This window comes from Sphaeramia orbicularis, chromosome 5 (assembly GCF_902148855.1).
Source record: "Sphaeramia orbicularis chromosome 5, fSphaOr1.1, whole genome shotgun sequence".
Classification (NCBI taxonomy): Eukaryota; Metazoa; Chordata; class Actinopteri; order Kurtiformes; family Apogonidae; genus Sphaeramia; species Sphaeramia orbicularis.
In genome coordinates, this window is record NC_043961.1 from 61,285,424 (window position 1) to 61,305,908 (window position 20,485).

Genomic DNA, 20,485 nt, shown 5'->3' on the forward strand with positions numbered 1-20,485 from the left:
TGGGCTTTCATCCATGCAGATATGTCAGAGAGACAATCTGAGATCCGCACTGAGACTGTGGAGTCATCAGGTGGGAATGACAGATAGAGCTGGGTATCATCAGCATAGCAATGATATGAGAAGCCGTGTGAGTGGATGATCTCACACGGCTTCTCATATCTCATAATCATTTCTTCCTTGTGCCAGTATCAACATTTCCTGAAAATTTCATCAAAATCTGTCCATAATTTTTTGAGTTATTTTGCACACAGACAAACAAACAAACGGACAAATCCTGATGACCCCGATAACCTCCTTGGCGGAGCTAATAATCAGTCTAATTTATTTGTGGCCTGTAGACTCTGCCCCCCCCCCCCCCCCCCCCCCTTGTATGTTCCTCAGTGGGTCTAACAGAGTATCCTCTGAAGGTAACTGGTTCTTAAATGAACTCCTCTGACGTACGCACACATCCAGTCCTGTGCGCTGTTATCGATCCACAGAAGCAGCGCTCCTGGAACAGACAGGGATCAGTGCCTTGCTCAAGGACACGAACACCACACGTTGGGGATTGAACTCAGCCCCACTGGTTAAAGAATGGTCATGGTCCTCATTAGAATCCCATCAGACAACAGATAAATAAAAATAACAGGAATGCGTGTCATTGTGGAGGGCAGTTACAAGGTACGTACAAGGCAGCCTGTATATTCTGTCAATTTTAAATGGATAATCACAAGGTTGATTTTGCAATAAAAAAGAAAAAAGATTAGACTCGTGCCAAGGTAATGACCGACAGCTACCTCTGATGCACCTCAGATAACGGAGAGACACTTGGAATACTTTTGTTTTTGTAATAACTGGTAAATATGTTTCCGGCACCAGACCGAGGGGAAATCTGGACCGGCAGCAGAAGTTACACAGACACGGGTGCACAGTTTAACCGACGACATGAGAGTGTGTGGACTGTGGATTAATGAGGGAGGAGCCAAAGTGAGTGTGTTGTTCCAGTCAGCGCTCATTTAACCCTTTCATGCACAGTGGTCACTGCAGTGCACAGCTGTTCAAAGCTGGTGTCGTGTATAATCATTGGTTTAGTTGGTTTAGTTCCATATCAGCCAACACAGTGGACGTTTATGCACCATCCCATAATACACTGTCATTCAGACCACTACTGTCACTTTACAGTTCTAGATAATCCTGATCTACAGTAACATGTTTGAGTGTAAAAAAAATGCTAATTGTTGTTAAACTGAAATTAACAGGGTTGTTTTTGTTTTTTGTTTTTTGTTTTTTTCTTTTTTAAACAAAAAGGGGTTTTTTTTGCAAATTATTTCAATGGAGTAAGTAATAACTAGAACTACAGTATGTTAAAATGTGAGAAAACATCAAATTAGCAGCATTCAAATGTTTTTATTTAATAGTTGTCATACAGTTTGTCAGTAAATGCGTGTTTCTTTGCCTTTAAAATTAAACACATGGTGTCCAGCTGAGTGGACAGTTTTGTAACTCCATGAAAAATAGGCTGATAAAAAAAAATTCAATCACATTGTTGTTGTTGTTTTCATGCACATGCATCTGTACTTTTACTCTTTTTTACACATGTATCTGTACTTTTACTCTTTTTTTGCACTCATATCTGTACTTTTACTCTTTTTTGCACCTGCATCTGTACTTTTACTCTTTTTTACACATGTATCTGTACTTTTACTCTTTTTTTGCACTTATATCTGTACTTTTACTCTTTTTTGCACATGTATCTGTACTTTTACTCTTTTTTTGCACAAGTATCCGTGCTTTTACTCTTTTTTTGTACTCATATCTGTACTTTTACTCTTTTTTGCACCTGTATCTGTACTTTTACTCTTTTTTTGCACAAGTATCTGTACTTTTACTCTTTTTTGCACATGTATCTGTACTTTTACTCTTTTTTGCACATGTATCTGTACTTTTACTCTTTTTTTTGCACAACTATCTGTGCTTTTACTCTTTTTTTGCACTCATATCTGTACTTTTACTCTTTTTTGCACCTGTATCTGTACTTTTACTCTTTTTTGCACATGTATCTCTACTTTTACTCTTTTTTGCACTCATATCTGTACTTTTACTCTTTTTTGCACAAGTATCTGTGCTTTTACTCTTTTTTTGCATTCATATCTGTAGTTTTACTCTTTTTTGCACCTGTATCTGTACTTTTACTCTTTTTTGCACATGTATCTCTACTTTTACTCTTTTTTGCACTCATATCTGTACTTTTACTCTTTTTTGCACATGTATCTGTACTTTTACTCTTTTTTTTGCACAAGTATCTGTGCTTTTACTCTTTTTTGCACATGTATCTGTACTTTTACTCTTTTTTTGCACTTATATCTGTACTTTTACTCTTTTTTGCACTCATATCTGTACTTTTACTCTTTTTTGCACAAGTATCTGTGCTTTTACTCTTTTTTTGCATTCATATCTGTACTTTTACTCTTTTTTGCACCTGTATCTTTACTTTTACTCTTTTTTGCACATGTATCTCTACTTTTACTCTTTTTTGCACTCATATCTGTACTTTTACTCTTTTTTGCACATGTATCTGTACTTTTACTCTTTTTTTGCACAAGTATCTGTACTTTTACTCTTTTTTTTACCTGCTACCGACAATATTCTGAATAGATATTTATCCTGTGAATGTGAATACTTTAGTTTTTTCGTAATAATGGGTAAATACATGGAAGTCTTTGGCGTTTTCCGCTCTTGATTCTGACAGATATCCAATCAGAAACTCCATCCACGTGTTGCCTTCAGCTCAACTCTTCGCAGCCTTGAAGAGGTAATCTTTGTCATGTGGCGTGGTGTTCGCTGCTGTTCACAGATCTGATAGGATTAGACGAAGGTAAACATGATGAGAGAAAGTGAGCGAGGCCGTCTCCACCGGCGTCACATCTTTGAAGGAGAAATAAAGAGTTACGGGTTTAGGTACGAAAAGATCCTTTTGAACTCTGGCAGAGCGATCATTGTTATGGATGAGGAAGCGTACATGTTTGATCTCAAATCAGCTACGAAATAACACGAATAAACATGTGACTTTTCTTTATGATCACTTTCAACTCAGTTATTGCTTTGACGGATCTGATGCAACAACAAAACACTCACAACCTGCAAATTAGGTTTTTCTTTTTCTGTTTTTTTCACATGTTCATGAACATAAAATACAACAAACAGAACAGAAAGGCCAGTTGAGGGTTACAGTATTCAACAAAACATATCCATAAATAATACAAGAAAAGGAAAATAAGGGCATCACATGACCATTTCAGCGCTGATGTCTTTGTTTTTAAATCCAGTCCATTTGTCCCATTTTCTATCAAACTCATCTTTTTTTTTTTCATCTTAAAGTGGATGCTTCTCTGAAACTGGGTTTATTTTAGTATCTGACACATTTCCATCTTTTTAGACCCAATAATAAAAGGTAAATGTAGACAGATTTACCCCCAGGATGGACCTAATGATGACCTCAGAGAAGTGCACAAAAAATTACATTCTTGTTCTGATCCATCCCATAATTAAGTGTTTATTGTCTGACAGTGTAATTCCATCTGCAGATCCTCTTCCTCCACTCAGGTTTCAGGTTCCATCCTTTGTTTTAGGTGTAAAAACAGCTCCTTGTGAAACACCTATAGCCTCAATTTTGTTGCACTCCCATTTGTCCCAGCAGCTTTGATGACCCACATTGTCCAAAAATATGCCAAAAGTAGGTATTCCTGCACCATGAAAATATGCAAAACAATGAATGCCATATTCCACATGGGTTTTCACTGAAGAAGAACATACTTCTGCTTTGTACTCAGGAACATTTTCTTTAATAAATGCAATAACTGTATGGATTACATTCATTTTGTAATTGAAGTACACATTATCAACAGGTTAATTCATAACAGCTGATCATGGCAGTTACAACTTAAAGCAGTGATATGTTTCCATTTCGATTGTATCCTTTAGTTAACTAGTACAAAAAAAAAAAAGATGCTCTGGAAGACGCCTTTGAAGACTGGAAGACTAAGGTTGAAATGTTGAATTTCAGAGTATTTCGATGAGTGAACTTTATCCTCCTCAGACCCAGCTATGGGTTATCTGTCCACATTTGTGGACAAGAGTTTCACAACTTTATACAAAAAAAAAGAAAAGAAAAGAAAACTGTCCACCACAAAGGACATTCCATAATTTTTTTTAAAAACTGCATCTGAAAAAACTGTCGCATCATGATGTTTCCAATATAGGCACTGATTTAATAAAAAACTAAAGAAGCTGGTACTGCTGACATTTCCTGGGTCTGAGGAGGATAAAGGGTTAAAATGCAAAGACAAAGAGGAGAAGAAAGAAAAACAAGAACAACAGAGAAAAAGCAATTTCTCTGTGCAGGTGAAGCAGGGCCTTAAAGGAACACATCACCTTTAGACAAACAACGAAAACATAAAAATGTCAAGACGCCACAAAAGAAAATCTGTGTAAAGACTGAATGGAATCTGAACGACAGACTGAAACTCAACTGAACAAAACAAAAACCTGCGGAAACTGAGGCGGGGCTTCCATAAAGACGACGGTCGACACCAAGGTTCTGATGGTGTTGGATTTTTCATTCCAATTTAGTTTAATTTAGTTTGGACTTTTTTTTCTCTAATTCAGTTCGTTTTAATTAGTTTTTAGAGCAGGTTTGCTAGTTTTGATTAGTTGTTTTTTTTCTAGAGGCTTAGTTTTAGTTTAATTTTAGTTTAGTCATCTCTTTTTTCTTCTTCTCCATCGTGTTCAAATCAATCCCAGACAGGACTCTGCTGCTTTAGTCTCCATGTTTCCAGGTAGAGTGGGGACCAGAAGACGACTGGAAACCACAAGTGAACACAAGTGACGGAGCAAAAAGTGTCGGATGGTGACAGCACAGAAAACAATAGAGTGAAATAAATCGATTTCACATTAATCCGACGTTGACAAAGACGAATACAAAGGGAATTTTATCCATAATTTTTATCCATTTTAGTTAGTTTTGTAAACACACAATACAGTTTCAGTTAGTTATGGGTTTTTTCTTTTAATTCTAGTTTTTATTTATTTTAGTTAACGAAAATGTTTTTACAATTCTAGTTTTCGTCATTTCCTTAGTTTTCGTTGACGATAATAACCTTGGTTGACAGGGTGCAGATGCTTCAGAGTCGGAGTAAAGCGCTGTTTGTTTGGCGTTTGTTTGGATTTCCACTCTTTTACCCACCAATTAGTCCTGAAACTGAAACTCTGAGTACAGTGGAAGTGGAATCCTTTCTCTGGAGTGGCATCTGCCCGTTGGACAGACGACCGCGGTGAGAAACAGATGAAAACAAACGCTGCTCTGAATTTATTCATCAGTTTAGACAGCGTGCCCTTCATCCATCTTCAAAGTTAGCTTCTGAATTACCTCGACCGGCGAGGCGACTGCCTATCAGGCTGTAAAAAAAACCAGGCCTTCTGAGCTGAAGGGGAAACGAGGCTTACAGGAGCAGTGGCCCTCATAGAATGAATGACACTCTTTAAGTATGCACATCCACTGTGAGGTGCTTTGGCTGAGAGCAACAAATGAATAAAAACACAGACCCCGCGCTCCGTATAAGGCTTACAGATGTAAGACAGCAGAAATCCAGTTTTGACATGCTTGCCCCTCAGCTTTTTTTTTTTTTTTTCTTCGTATCTTTTTTTCTTTTTTTGCACCAGCCATGAAGAAAAAAAAAAAGCAATCAGGAAACTCTGCTCTTATATTTAGAGCTTATCTTAATTAGCTACTATATAATTTATGGTGTGTGTAAAAGCTTTCTTGTGTTTGTGTAAACCAGTTGCACGACAAAAAAAACCCAAGTGTTGCTAAATAAATCAGCAATTTAGGGATTTTTATGCAGCTTTTTTGAATTTTTTTTTTTTTTAATTTTAGAACCTGAAGTGTTTAATCGGTGTGAATTCTTCATGTCTGTTCGTCGATGCTGCTGACGTCGCAGGTCCCTCTTAAGTTGCCGTTGTGAGGATTGCGAGGCTTTTGTCCAGTACAGTTGTTCCATCCAGGTGGAACAACAGGTTTGAGGTGGCGTAGGTGTCGACTGGGTTTATTCTATGTGCTCTAGTTTCAAGTAGATGTGGAAGCGAGATATTGTACCCATTCATTCTAGTACTATTATACTTAGGGATGGGAATTGTTAAGAATTTAACGATTCCGATTCCATTATCTAAATTGCTTATTGATCCGATTCCTTATCGATTCTCTTATTGACTCTCATTGGCTGAGGGAATAAAAGAGTCCAAACAGGTGTGTTTGCATTAACTGTCTTTTATATTTCCATCTGCACAGAAAATAGAACATATACAGTATGAACTAATAATAAGAACAGATGACACCGGATCTGGTTTTGGGGGGGGGGGGGGGGGTACAGTGACAGTGAAACTCCAGACTCTTTACTAATTCCTCTGTTGCTGCATTTCTACTACGTGGAACTGGTTCCACTCTGCTCGTCTCCCGGTGTTGTGCACCTCATTTCCTTTCCCCTACCTTCAGAAACTTACATTTGAGGGGGTACGACGTTTGTTACCTGCACCGGAACCAGAACTGGGCCCAGATGATGGCCTGGTGTTCACTCTGCTGCTACATTCACAAGCACCGCTGAGTAGAGAATCAAATACATGACATTCCTGTACATGAATCTCATGCTGTGGACAAATGTTTGAGCGTGTTGGAGGGATTCCACCTTTAGAAGAAATGGAAGCTTTGACAGTGTTCAACTGGACCTGGTGTGGTCTGTTAGGACCTGGTGTGGTCTGTTAGGACCTGGTGTGGTCTGTTTGGACCTGGTGTGGTCTGTTTAGACCTGGTGTGGTCTGTTTGGACCTGGTGTGGTCTGTTAGGACCTGGTGTGGTCTGTTAGGACCTGGTGTGGTCTGTTTAGACCTGGTGTGGTCTGTTTGGACCTGGTGTGGTCTGTTTAGACCTGGTGTGGTCTGTTTGAACCTGGTGTGGTCTGTTTAGACCTGGTGTGGTCTGTTAGGACCTGGTGTGGTCTGTTAGGACCTGGTGTGGTCTGTTTGGACCTGGTGTGGTCTGTTAGGACCTGGTGTGGTCTGTTTAGACCTGGTGTGGTCTGTTTGGACCTGGTGTGGTCTGTTTGGACCTGGTGTGGTCTGTTTGGACCTGGTGTGGTCTGTTTGGACCTGGTGTGGTCTGTTTGGACCTGGTGTGGTCTGTTTAGACCTGGTGTGGTCTGTTTGGACCGTTTCTGCCTCAACACCATGTTGTCTACGTTCTGACCAAAACAATGCAGCGTACGTATGATGTCATCACACATGTGCAACGAAGGCAGAATCGATAAGCAGAATGGTTAAGCAGGCAGGCAAACGATTCCAAGGAATCTAGCTACCGGGAACCGGTTCTCAAAATGAACCGGTTCTCGATTCCCATCCCTAATTATACTACACCAATATTATTATTGGGTCTAAAAAGATGGAAAAGTGTCAGATCCTAAAACAAACCCAGTTTCACAGACTCACCCATGTGTTAAATCCACATTCTCGTACTAGTTGCTGTGTCACCCCTCCTTAGATTGACAACTTATGGTCCAGACAAATAATTACTCCACTTCCTCCATAATTTTCATCTCCCATCACCAGTCTGGGATGTTTATGTTCCAGCACAGGTGGTTAATACTGCCATGAATCCACTGATGTTGGCAGACTATGCTAATAACCCCGAGGTGAAAACCACAACATCGTATATAACTTTAGCGAAACAGAAAACATTAAATTTCAGAAGTAAGTGCAAACAGAAGCATTTACATAAAAAACAAAGCAGTAAATTAAACATGTCACAGAATTAAAAGCACAGAATCCCCTCACACACAGGATCAGTGGATTGCAGACATTATGAGGTTTTTACATTTGGAGAAGATGAGATGTACGTTAGTAGGATCAACTGCAAAATTCTATAAAGCATGGCAGCCTTTTGTAAAATTCACAGAAACTTATAGAATGAGCAATATATCATGACTTTAACACCAAATCATCACCTGGATAACTGTAGGTATGGTACATATTTTATTTTATTTATGTCTTTTTTTTTAATATATGTATAATTGCTATCTATTCAATTTTATTTTATGTATTTATTTTTGCTTTTGCTATGTTTTCACATCTAGACTTTGTATGAATGCTATATGCCTCCTGTTCATGATCCTGATGTCTTTTGGTCGATATATTTACATGTTTATGTTTATATTAAAGTTGGGGGTAGGGACTTGTGTTTAAAAAGACAGTAGAAATGTACAGATTGTATGTTGCATTCATGTTATGATGTTGAAAATCCATAAATAAAATTATATTTAAAAAAAATTAAATGAATAATAATAATAATAAAAGCACAAACATCTGAAGTGACACCTCTGAAGTTTCCACACTGACACTGAACTCCAACATGGTTCCTTTCTGATCACACTGACAAATATGTTATTTTTTCTGTCTTTTTCGTGTCCACATCAGAGTCCACATGTTCTCAAACAGGGTCAAATCAGTCTGAATACAGCCGCTCACGTCTCATATGGTCAACCTCCTGATTGGGATCAGAGTATAGATCAGCTCTGTCTTCACTAGTGGATGCATCCATGTCAGTTACCCTTCACCTCACCTCACCTCACCTCCTCCTCTCTCTCTCTCTCTCTCTCTCTCTCTCTCTCTCTCTCTCTCTCTCTCTCTCTCTCTCTGTCTGAGGAAAACAAGGCTGCTGCTGAACTTTAAATTTCTTGTGGTGACAGGTCTCCCTCTGCTGGCAGCTCAGGGAACTTACATGAACATAATAAAGTTATGCTGCATTCCACACTGTAAGCCCAGACTGTTTTCACTAAAGTGCTTTAATTCCTTCATTCATTCATTCATTTTCTGAACCCGCTTTATCCTCACTAGGGTCACGGGGGTCGCTTGGAGCCTATCCCAGCTACATAGAGGCGAAGGCGGGGTACACCCTGGACAAGTCGCCAGTTCATCGCAGGGCTGATGCTTTAATTCCAATGTACTTAAATGATTTCAGTTTGATTCCATTACTATAAAATGTTCAGTATATTCTACTAATTTGTAGACATAGTTGAAAGTACAGAAACAGTTTCAGTTGAATGGATTTAAATCCCTCAGTTTTAGTCCTGACCACACCAGAGGTTGTGCTAGACATTTTTATTGTCCGTCATTTTGACGGACAGGGTCGTAAAAATTCCATCATAACACATTATTATCTGTCATTTCAAATTTTTATTTTTTAATGATAAAGAGACATTTATTAGTATTTTTAATGTTCAAAAACATCTGAGTGATGCAGCAGCTGTAGTTGCAGCTGGCTGATAAACCAACCTGATATCACCACTGGCATCATTCTATAGGCCACGTTTAACTGGTGTGTTCTCATGCACTGAGGGTTAGAGTTCAGCTTCTGTGAACCACAGATCTACACACAAATGGACATGTTATCAAATAACACATGAAAGGTAGAAAATGCGTACATAGAACACCCCAACTGCCATCAGAACTGGAGTATTCCTTGCTTGTCCGTCATCCTTCACCATCAGTCCCTCTGTTTTTGCTGCGTTTCTCAATGCCATCACATTTACTGGGCTTTAAAATAAGGAGATTCAGCTGTGTGCACAGTTTATGCTAGCAAAGGAGCATCGAATTTAGGCTGAAGTCACAGAAACTACCACACAAGACTGACACTGACTAATATGAACACTGACACCAACTGGACAGGAGGGGGACTACAGCTGGACTAACTGGACAGGGTCTACTACAGCTGGACTAACTGGACAGGGTCTACTACAGCTGGACTAACTGGACAGGGTCTACTACAGGTGGACTAACTGTGGACTAACTGGACAGGGTCTACTACAGCTGGACTAACTGGACAGGGTCTACTACAGGTGGACTAACTGTGGACTAACTGGACAGGGTCTACTACAGGTGGACTAACTGTGGACTAACTGGACAGGGTCTACTACAGCTGGACTAACTGGACAGGGTCTACTACAGCTGGACTAACTGGACAGGGTCTACTACAGCTGGACTAACTGGACAGGGTCTACTACAGGTGGACTAACTGGACAGGGTCTACTACAGGTGGACTAACGGTGAGTCATGTGACTGCAGTACTGCTGTTGTATTCAGTGTAGTTGTGAACAGTGGTGGATGTTGGTTCTATACAGGTGGATGTTGGTTCTATACAGGTGGGATGTTGGTTCTATACAGATGGATGTTGGTTCTATGCAGGTGGATGTTGGTTCTATGCAGGTGGATGTTGGTTCTATACAGGTGGATGTTGGTTCTATACAGGTGAATGTTGGTTCTATACAGGTGGATGTTAGTTCTATACAGGTGGATGTTAGTTCTATACAGGTGGATGTTGGTTCTATACAGGTGGATGTTAGTTCTATACAGGTGGATGTTGGTTCTATACAGGTGGATGTTAGTTCTATACAGGTGGATGTTGGTTCTATACAGGTGGATGTTGGTTCTATACAGGTGGATGTTAGTTCTATACAGGTGGATGTTGGTTCTATACAGGTGGATGTTAGTTCTATACAGGTGGATGTTGGTTCTATACAGGTGGATGTTGGTTCTATACAGGTGGATGTTAGTTCTATACAGGTGGATGTTAGTTCTATACAGGTGGATGTTGGTTCTATACAGGTGGATGTTAGTTCTATACAGGTGGATGTTGGTTCTATACAGGTGGATGTTAGTTCTATACAGGTGGATGTTGGTTCTATACAGGTGGATGCTGTTCTGGACTGTTTGATGCCTTGCTCACAGACAGACCAGTGATTCTGCAGCAGGTTCTGTTCACAGTGTTGTGTGAAAACTTTCTTTGGTAGTGTTATGAGACTGGTGTGTGTGTGTGTGTGTGTGTGTGTGTGTGTGTGTGTGTGTTCCTTTAAGTGCGAGAGCAGTGTGTGGTGCGTGCGTGTGCGTATGGTGTGAGTGGTAGAGCAAGGTGAGGGAGCGTCAGTTTGTAGTGTGAGTGTGTCAGAGGACAGAAGGTAAAGTGTTCTAACATGGACATACTGTGCACAAACCACAGCTGCTGTCTTCCACTGCTGCTAAAGGAGTTAACCCACATCTGCCCTGGAGGAAACCTGCCCTGTGCTCGCTGACTACGGTCGGACGAGCCGAGCAGGAAAGGTTAACAGTAGATTACCCTCAGTATCTGAATCTGTCAAAATGACGGACGGCCTTCAGAATTTTCCATCATTTTTTTAAAAAATCCGTCAATGACGGAATATTTTTGGTTAACACGACCTCTGGACCACACCTTTTTATCTGTGCAGTGCATTGTGGGTATTGTTCCTGTTGTTGTAAATGTGTTTTTTTCTGTGCAGGGCTTCAGTGGGTTGTGCTGTTAGTGTTCATCTGGACTGAATGTGTGTGTGTCAGTGCTTATTGGCCTTTTTGTGTTTGTATTTTTGTACAGCTGCACCATGAGTCACAGCCAGAGGAAGAACGATGGATTTACTGTTCAGATAAAAATGGAATTTTTCTATGTAAATCTTTATTCCTTGCCAAATTAAAAGCACTTCCTGTTCTAGCTAATTGCATTAAGCTAACTTCCTGCCTAACTTTAATCCACACTACAATATATTAAGTTGAATAATTTCATAAAGCAAATTATACTGCAAAAGATTTTAATTTAAATCAACTTGGAACTGAGTCCAATGAACTGATGATATTAAGTCTAATGATTATACAAAGCAACTGACACTGCAACAAATTTAAGTTAAATGAACCTGGCATTTAATGTGTTGGACTTAAAATAGCAATTCCATTCAAATCCAGGATTTAAGTTTAACCCTTTCATGCATAGTGGTCACTACAGTGGACAGCTGTTCTACAGCTGTTCTCTTGTATATTTACCTCCACCAGGAGGTGTTGTGATCGCTTTGCTTTGTGTGTTTGTGTGTGTGTGTTTGTTTGTCTGTTAGCAAGATAACTCCAAAAGAAATGGACGGATTTTCATGAAATTTTCAGGAAATGTTGATAGTGGCACAAGGAAGAAATTAATAAATTTAGGTGGTGATTGGGGGGGGGGGGGGTCATGGGGGCCCACTGATCTGCCTTGGCGGAGGTCTGTGCTCTCCGAGTGCTTTTCTTGACATGGGTTTTGTTGTTAAATTTGCATATCAGCCAACACAGTGGACACACCATCTCATACACTGACTTTCATACAATTACTGTAACTTTACAATTCTTGATAAACCTGATCAGTAACATGTGTGAGTGTAAATCAGTTGCTCATTGTTATTAGACTGTAATTAACAGTTTTCTTGAACAAAAAGGTGTTTGTTTTTTTTTGTTTGTTTTGTTTTGTTGTTTTTTTTGCATATTATCTCCAGGAAGTGAGTAAAAACTAATATTAGAGTATGCTAAAATGTGAGAAAACATTAGATTAGCTGCATTAAAATGTTTTTATTTCATAGTTTTCACACAGTATACCACTTTCTGATGCATTTTAAATACATGTTTTTTTTTGCTTCAGAACTTAACCACATGGTGTTCAGATGAGAGGACATTTTTGTAACTACATAAAAAATAGGTTCATTAAAAAAATTTCAGTCCCATCGGTTATTTCATGCCTAAAGAGGAATAAAAACACTCAAAAAATCTTGACATAAATTTGTCATAATTCATGCACCAAAGGGTTAATACACTTAAGTTTTCATTACTCATTACTTCAATTTTTTAAGGCAACTGGTTTACTCAAATTTTTTAAGTAAACTCATCTTATCCGGTCTGACAGTGCACAGTCCTGGGAGGTCGAATAGATGTCAGTTGGAATTAACTACATCCTACCTCAAAGTATTCCAGATGATCCATGTTGAACATAAACAACAAATATGGAGATCGCAAATCTGAACTCCTCTTTGCTTTGTTGCTGAAGAGGTATTTTGACTGTTGATACTGCAGTGTTCTCATGTACGCAAATGAGTTGGAAGAGGCCAAATGACAGATGAGTTAATTATACACTGTAAATCAGGGGTGTCAAACATGCGTCCCAGGGCCCAAATGTGGCCTGTCAGAGGTTCCAGTCCGGCCCCTGGGATGAATTTACAAAGTGTATAAACTCCACAGTCCAGGCTGTGGAACTCATTTTAGTGTGGGTTCCACATCCAGACCAATCTGATCTACAGTCCAATAATAACAGCAGAAGAACCTACACAAAAGAACGACTGCAGATTTACTACTGGGTTTGATGGAAAAAATAATATTACATTATGTCTGTAAATAATGAAAATTTCAAATACTTTGTCTTTGTTTTAGTGCAAAAAATCACATTAAATTCTGAAAATATTTCCATTTCCAAACTCTCCTGTAACAATAAAATGTGACTAACCTGAACAAATGTGCCCAACCTGAAATGTCTGTATTAAATTCAGTCCAGTTTGAACTCTTTTCTTCCTGTTCCTCAGTGTTTAGTGTCTTTGGAGATCTGATCCAGAATGCACATGGACTAATGAGAAGTGGAGGAAGAAGAGTGGGAAAATTACACTTACTTTCTTAAGAAATTTCAGTTTTTTCAGGTTATTCACATCTTTTTTGTTTGGATAGTTTATAAAAGTAAGTATTTTCATTATTGAATGGGGGTTTTTTTGCACTAAAGCAGAGACAAGATATTGTCAGTTGTCATTATTTATCGGTTCTTCTGTTCTTATTTGACTGGTTCGGTCCACTGCAGATCAAATCAGGTTGAATGTGGAACCTGAAAGAACATGAGTTTGAGAGCCCTGGTGTAAAATTTCCTTTCATAACGAACTTGCACACTGTGTACCGCCATTGTTGTGTTGACGTCACAGCAGGACGTAAAATTAACACCTGCCAAGCGTCAGCGGCGGTAGAAAGTTAGTGTGTGTGTGTGTAAAACCAAAACAAACACCCACCAGTGGCCGGAAAATTTTGAATTGCATGTGAGTTTTTGTTTTCATCCATTGGACCATTTATGCCGAATCATTCTAAGTAGGGATGGAAATCGTTAAGAATTTAACGATTCCGATTCCATTATCGATTTTGCTTATCGATCCGATCCTTATCAATTCTCTTATCGATTCTCATTGGGTGAGGGAATAAAAGAGTCCAAACAGGTGTGTTTGCATGAACTGTCTGTTATATTTCCATCTGCACAGAAAATAGAACATATACAGTCTGAACTAATAATAAGAACAGATGATGCCGGGCCCGGTTCGGGAGGGGGGGGGGAGTGTACAGTGAAAGTGAAACTCCAGACTCTTCACTAATTCCTCTGTTGCTGCATTTCTACTACGTGGAACCGGTTCAACTCGGCTCGGCTTGTCTCCCGTTGTTGTGCACCTCATTTCCTTTCCCTTCTTACCTTCGGAAACTTGTATTTGAGGAGTTCCAAAGTTTGTTGCCCACACCGGAATCGGCCCGGCGTTCACTCTGCTGCTACATTCACAAGCGCCGCTGAGTAGAGAATCAAATACATGACATTCCTGTAAATGATTCACATGCTGTGGACAAATGTTTGAGGAGATTGGAGGGATTCCACCCTTTTGAAGACATGGAAGCTTTGACAGTGTTCAGCTGGACCTGGTGTGGTCTGTTTGGACCGTTTCTGCCATGTTGGCTATGTTCCGACCAAAACAATGCAGCATACGTGTGACGTCATCACGCATGCACAGCGAAGGAGGAATCGATAAGCAGAATCGTTAAGCAGGCAGGCAAACGATTCCAAGGAATCTAGCTACTGGGAACCAGTTCTCAAAAAGAACCGGTTCTCGATTCCCATCTCTAGTTCTAAGCATGCTCAGAACCTGCAGTTTGCTGACACCACCCCCCATCAAGGAATTATTCACGGGTTAAAGGTGGGTCTGTAAGGGTTAAAGATGGACGTTTGGGTCTGTAAGGGTTAAAGGTGGACATTTGGGTCTGTAAGGGTTAAAGGTGGGTCTGTAAGGGTTAAAGGTGGACGTTTGGGTCTGTAAGGGTTAAAGATGGACATTTGGGTCTGTAAGGGTTAAAGGTGGGCGTTTGGGTCTGTAAGGGTTAAAGGTGGACGTTTGGGTCTGTAAGGGTTAAAGGTGGACGTTTGGGTCTGTAAGGGTTAAAGGTGGACGTTTGGGTCTGTAAGGGTTAAAGGTGGACGTTTGGGTCTGTAAGGGTTAAAGGTGGATGTTTGGGTCTGTAAGGGTTAAAGGTGGACGTTTGGGTCTGTAAGGGTTAAAGGTGGACGTTTGGGTCTGTAAGGGTTAAAGGTGGACGTTTGGGTCTGTAAGGGGTTTTTTGATGGTTTTATTTCCACTTCCTTCTTATGAGCTCCTCCTTTATGTTCCGTCGTTCCTGATAACACACAGAAGGGGTAAAGGTGAGAATCAGAACCACAGGTGAACTTTGTTTTCTATGACGGCCGACTTCCGTTCGTCCAATGTGGGAGGAGCATTCCTGTTGAAAGAGCCAATCACAGCTGTTACACATGTAACAAAAAAAAAAAAAAATCCCACCCATAATCTATGAGTCCAAGTCAGTCCAGAGTTGACAGAGTTTTTTCGCGGCCTCATGTGGTTGGAGACACAGTGTGGACAGACATGGACTGTACATGAGCCCTGCATGAGTGTGTGAAGGACGTAAGTGTATGTTCTGTTTATACATGGGACTGTTTTCCACATATTCAGACTGATTTCCAACAAATGACTTTATTCCTTAGAGACAGACTAACTGTACTGGGGTTTTTTCCTGGTATTTTCAGTTAGTTCGGATGACTCCGTTAAATTGGGAGCTACACATAAGTATTCACTGACGGAACATGGATATGATTGTGTGTTTATTTTGTCTTAATAATGATAATGATGTATAATGGAAATGTGGCATGTATTTATGTTTGATATTCTACTGTACAACACTTTTCAAACTTTTATAATGAGGTTCTGAACATTAAAGAGCACATTAGGACAAGAATGACCCACTTCTTTTACTGAATAGTGAGGACACACTACAATTTCAGTCTCAAACAGAGCTTTGTTTTTCTTCTCAATTATCAGCATTTATACATGTCAGCCACATGGGATGTTTGTTAGCATTTAGCTAGCATTAGCTTGCACTGATAGCATTCATTTAGCAAATGCCCCCGTAGTTAGGTTTGTATGGAAGTAAATCTGTCTCATTAGATTTTGAATTATAAAAGCTATTGAATTTCTTGCACTGAATTTTTTTTTGCAGTGAAATTAAGTATCTAATTTTTTTTGTCTCTGAATTCAACTATGTTCATAAATTTAGAATTTAAAAAAATTCAGATGCCAAAAATTCAGATGCAAAACATTTAGATCACACATCCTTGCTGACCGTCTTCCTGCATTGGAGTCACGTGCCCAACCTAACATAACTCGATTGGCCGGCTGTCGCTTTGACTTGAAATAGAATCATTGCTTATCCTTGGTGTCCCGGATGTATGATCTGAATTTTTTGCATCTGAATTTTTTGCTTTTGAATTTTTGGTATCTGAATATTTTTAATTCTAAATTTATGAACATAGTTGAATTCAGAGACAAAAATTCAGATTCTTAATTTCAGTACAAAAAAAAAATTTAGATACCACAAATTTAATAGCTTTTATAATTCAAAATCTGATGAGACAGATTTACTTCCATAATATTACTTGTAATTTTTAAAATGTGATACTTTTATTCTGAATTTATGAACATTGAAAAACAAATGTGAAAATGGGGGATTGAAAATATGATGAGTTGAATATTCCAGTACTTAATTTCAGTGGTAGAAATGTGATGGCTTTTCTAATCCACAGTTTGATGACACTGATTTACTTCCATAGGTTTCTATCTGAATTCCCATTGATTTGTCTTGTGTGTTGGACTGTTTGTCCTTGACAATAAGTGTCTGTTGGTCCACAGATATCCATTTACAATATTGTAATAAGTGTTAGTAATTAGCAAAACTAGCCATTAGCATACTGGTTACATATTTCTTGGCAACATGTAAGCTGTTAAATTGCATTAGTAGGTTGTGTTGATTTAAAATCCACTTTATATTAAGAACTAAGAGATTCTTTTGTATAATCCTAGTGTTGTGTAAGTGGCTGAAGCCGAACCCTAATGACATGACTAGTTTTATAGCAGTCGACTGGTGTATGCTAAAGCTCAACAGGCCAAGTAGCATGACAGCGACGGCTCTGAAAACAGGAACAATGTTCATGAGTGTTTTATACAAAGGTTGAATTATAAACATTGTGAATAAATGAAGGAGGATTAAGCTAAGGAGGACTGCTTTGTGGCCGTTCTGACTCATACCACCGTTGGTTGGTGTCTTCAGTGATACTTGGAAAACTTAACAACAGTTCAATTGTCTTGTATTTTGGACTCAGTGTTGTGAAAGTTACTTCCAAATTGTAATTCATTACAGATTACTTGTTACTGTTATTTCAAAGTAATTCCTTACCTGACAATATTACTGTCTCAGAATTGTAATGGATTACATGACTCCTGTATTACTTTAAAGTTACAGACTCTGGTCATAAATGGTGCATACGCAGTAGAACCCACTCTGAAGAACTTTCTGACCACAGGGGTCATTGGGCTGGTTTGGGTTAGGGTTAGTATTGGGTTAGGGTTCTTGTACTTCATTAGTTGTGGTGGACTAATGCACTAGGTCTTCTTTCCCACAGGTCTGTCCTATAATCTGTCTCTGTCCACACCCCTGGTCCAAAGTGCAACAGCAGGTGGATGATTGGACGGTCCACCTCGAACTCATAAAATTCAGAAAAAAAGGAAGTTGTTACTTTGTCCTCCATAAAAAAAAAAAAAATAACAGACTGAAAAAACTCCTGACTTCCTGAACCAGTTTTAGACTAATGTGAGTTTGAACCTGTACAGACCCACTGATACTTCTGTGCTCATTCCCAGATTGTCCGCTTTAGTTTATGTCTGTATTACTGGTAGATTTTTGTTTTGATTTCACTGTCTACATGTTCAAAATAAAGATTTCATTCCTTCATTCATTCATTCACTCATTCATTCCTTCATTCATACTTTCTGTCTTCTGTGTTTTTAGGTTCGGTTAAAAGACAAAATGGCTTCCAGATCAGATGAAGACGTCTACTATCTGGACCCAGAGTCAGCTCTCAGCAGATCACATGAGGACCTCTACTGTCCCATCTGCCACAAAATCTTTATTGATCCCGTCGTCCTGTCGTGTAGCCACAGCTTCTGTAAAGACTGTCTGCACCAGTCCTGGAAAGGGAAACCAGTACGGCTCTGTCCAGTTTGTAAGAGGAAGTCTTCCAAGTCTGAACCACCTTCTTACTTTGCTTTAAAGAAACGCTGTGAGACTTTTCTGCAGGAGAGAGAACAGAAACTTTCAGACCCTGTGTGTCATCAACACTCTCAGAGACTTTCTCTCTTCTGTCTGGTCGATCAGATACCAATATGTGTGATCTGTCAAACTTCAAGATTTCATAAGAAGCACGATGTCAGTCCTGTTGATGAAGCTGCGCAGGATCACAGAGAGGAGCTGCAGAGGTCTGTGAGGCGTTTAAAGGAAAGAAAGAGGACCTTCGAACAGGTGAAAGTCACCTTGGATCATACGGTGGGACACATTAGGACCCAGGCCCAAAACACAGCCAGGCAGATCAAGGAGCAGTTTCGGAAGCTTCACCAGTTTCTGCAAGAGGAAGAGGAGTCCAGGATCCGAGTTCTGAGGGAGGAAGAGGAGCAGAAGACCCAGAGGATGAAGGTGAAGATGGAGGTGTTGAGCAAAGAGATCCGGTATCTGTCAGAGACCATCCAAGCCACGGAGGACGAGCTGAAAGCTGAGGACATCGCATTCCTGCACAAATACAAGGCCACGGTGGAAAGAGTGCAGCAGTGCCCCCCTATGGAAGCACCTCAGCTGGGCCCCGGAGCTCTGATAGACCAGGCCAAACATCTGGGCAACCTGAGCTTCAACATCTGGAACAAGATGAAGGACATGGTCTCCTACAGTCCTGTGGTTCTGGACCCGAACTCGGCTCATCCGGACCTTGTCCTGTCCGAAGACCTGAGCAGAGTCTGCCACCGAGACAAACAGAACGTCCCCGACAACCCGGAGAGGAACGACTACTTCACATCCGTCCTGGCCTCAACGGGATTTAACTCAGGGAGTCACAGCTGGGACGTGGATGTTACAGGGAATACGGTTTGGTTGGTGGGCGTGGTCAATGAGTCCATCCAGAGGAAAGGAGATCAAGTGTCGGGTTTATGGAGGATAGGCTACTATGGTGGCAAATACACAGCGCGATCCACGTGGGATCCAGAAACGGTGCTGTTAGTGAGGAAGAAGCTCCGGAAGGTCCGAGTTCAGCTGGACTTTTACGGAGGAAAACTGACATTCTTTGACCGGGATTCAAACACGCACATACACACCTTCACACACACTTTCACCGAGAGGGTGTTTCCGTTCATTAACACGAAAAACGATCAGTCACTGGGGATATTACCGGGACAGATCTCTGTAACGGTCAAAGAAGTTCGTTAAGAAGAAAAATATGGTGACTACAGTCAATGTCATTTATGCTCTGAGGTGGAAGTCAGTGTGTCTACTCTTTGAATGTCTCAGTGTGGTTTAATAATTCTGTGTTATTGCATAGTGCAATTGCGCAATTGGATCATTTTCTTGAATATTTTGTTTATGTTTTATGTCATTTAACTCTCAAAGACCCAAACAACTGCTGGTGTATCTATGATCTAAACCACAGGTGTCAAACATGTGGCCTGGAGGCCAAATCCCAAATCTGGCCCGCCAAAGGGTCCAGTCCGGCCCAAAGGATGAATTTGTGAAATGCAAAAATTACACTAAAATATTAAAGGTGCAGTCTATGTGAATTCTGTTCTCATTCTAAAATGGTCCTGACTGTCAGCAGACATGAAGGAATCCTGTTCATTTAAATCCTGGTCTCAGTGACAGTAGTATTCCAGACACAATATTCACATTTAAAGCTCAGTGTCAGCCCCCAAATGATGTTTATGATGTCATTGTGTGTTTTGGTCTGAGGCTCCGCCCATCACCTGTCTGCCAATCACAGAGTCAGTACCTTTGTTCATCCAGGTTGGCAGTTCCACTGAGCTGCAGCTGAACATTTATGAGCACAAATGTCTGACCTGAAGAAACCCAAAAGGACTCAAGGGATTATTCCAAATACGACAAAGAGACAAAGAGAGAAAAGAAACAAGGATCTGGAGGAGATGATTTAGAAACAGACGACTGAAGGAGGAGAAGAATTAGAAGACCAACGCCAGCTCTGCCTTAGACTGACCACCGTAAGAACCACTAAGAGCCGGGACCACCATCTGCACCCGGTCCCAGACCGGCGGTCTGTGCACCCGATCCCAGACTGTTGGTGTCTTCTCTTGGGGCTGGGCTGCGGTCTCTTCTCCTGGCCCTGGTGAACAGACTGACGGTCTGGGACTGGTGGACAGACCGGGTACCGCTGTAGGAC

The 20,485-nt window shown here is 40.2% G+C and overlaps 1 protein-coding gene across 1 annotated transcript; it reads left to right on the top strand.

Annotated features, from left to right (window-relative positions):
- Positions 1–15,609: 15,609 nt before the first annotated feature.
- Positions 15,610–20,229, top strand: LOC115418916 (zinc-binding protein A33-like). The gene is made up of 3 exons (XM_030133468.1): positions 15,610–15,617; positions 18,138–19,500; positions 20,113–20,229. The coding sequence occupies exons 1-3, from the start codon at positions 15,610–15,612 to the stop codon at positions 20,149–20,151; spliced, it is 1,410 nt and encodes a 469-aa protein (XP_029989328.1). The 3' UTR covers positions 20,152–20,229.
- Positions 20,230–20,485: the final 256 nt, after the last annotated feature.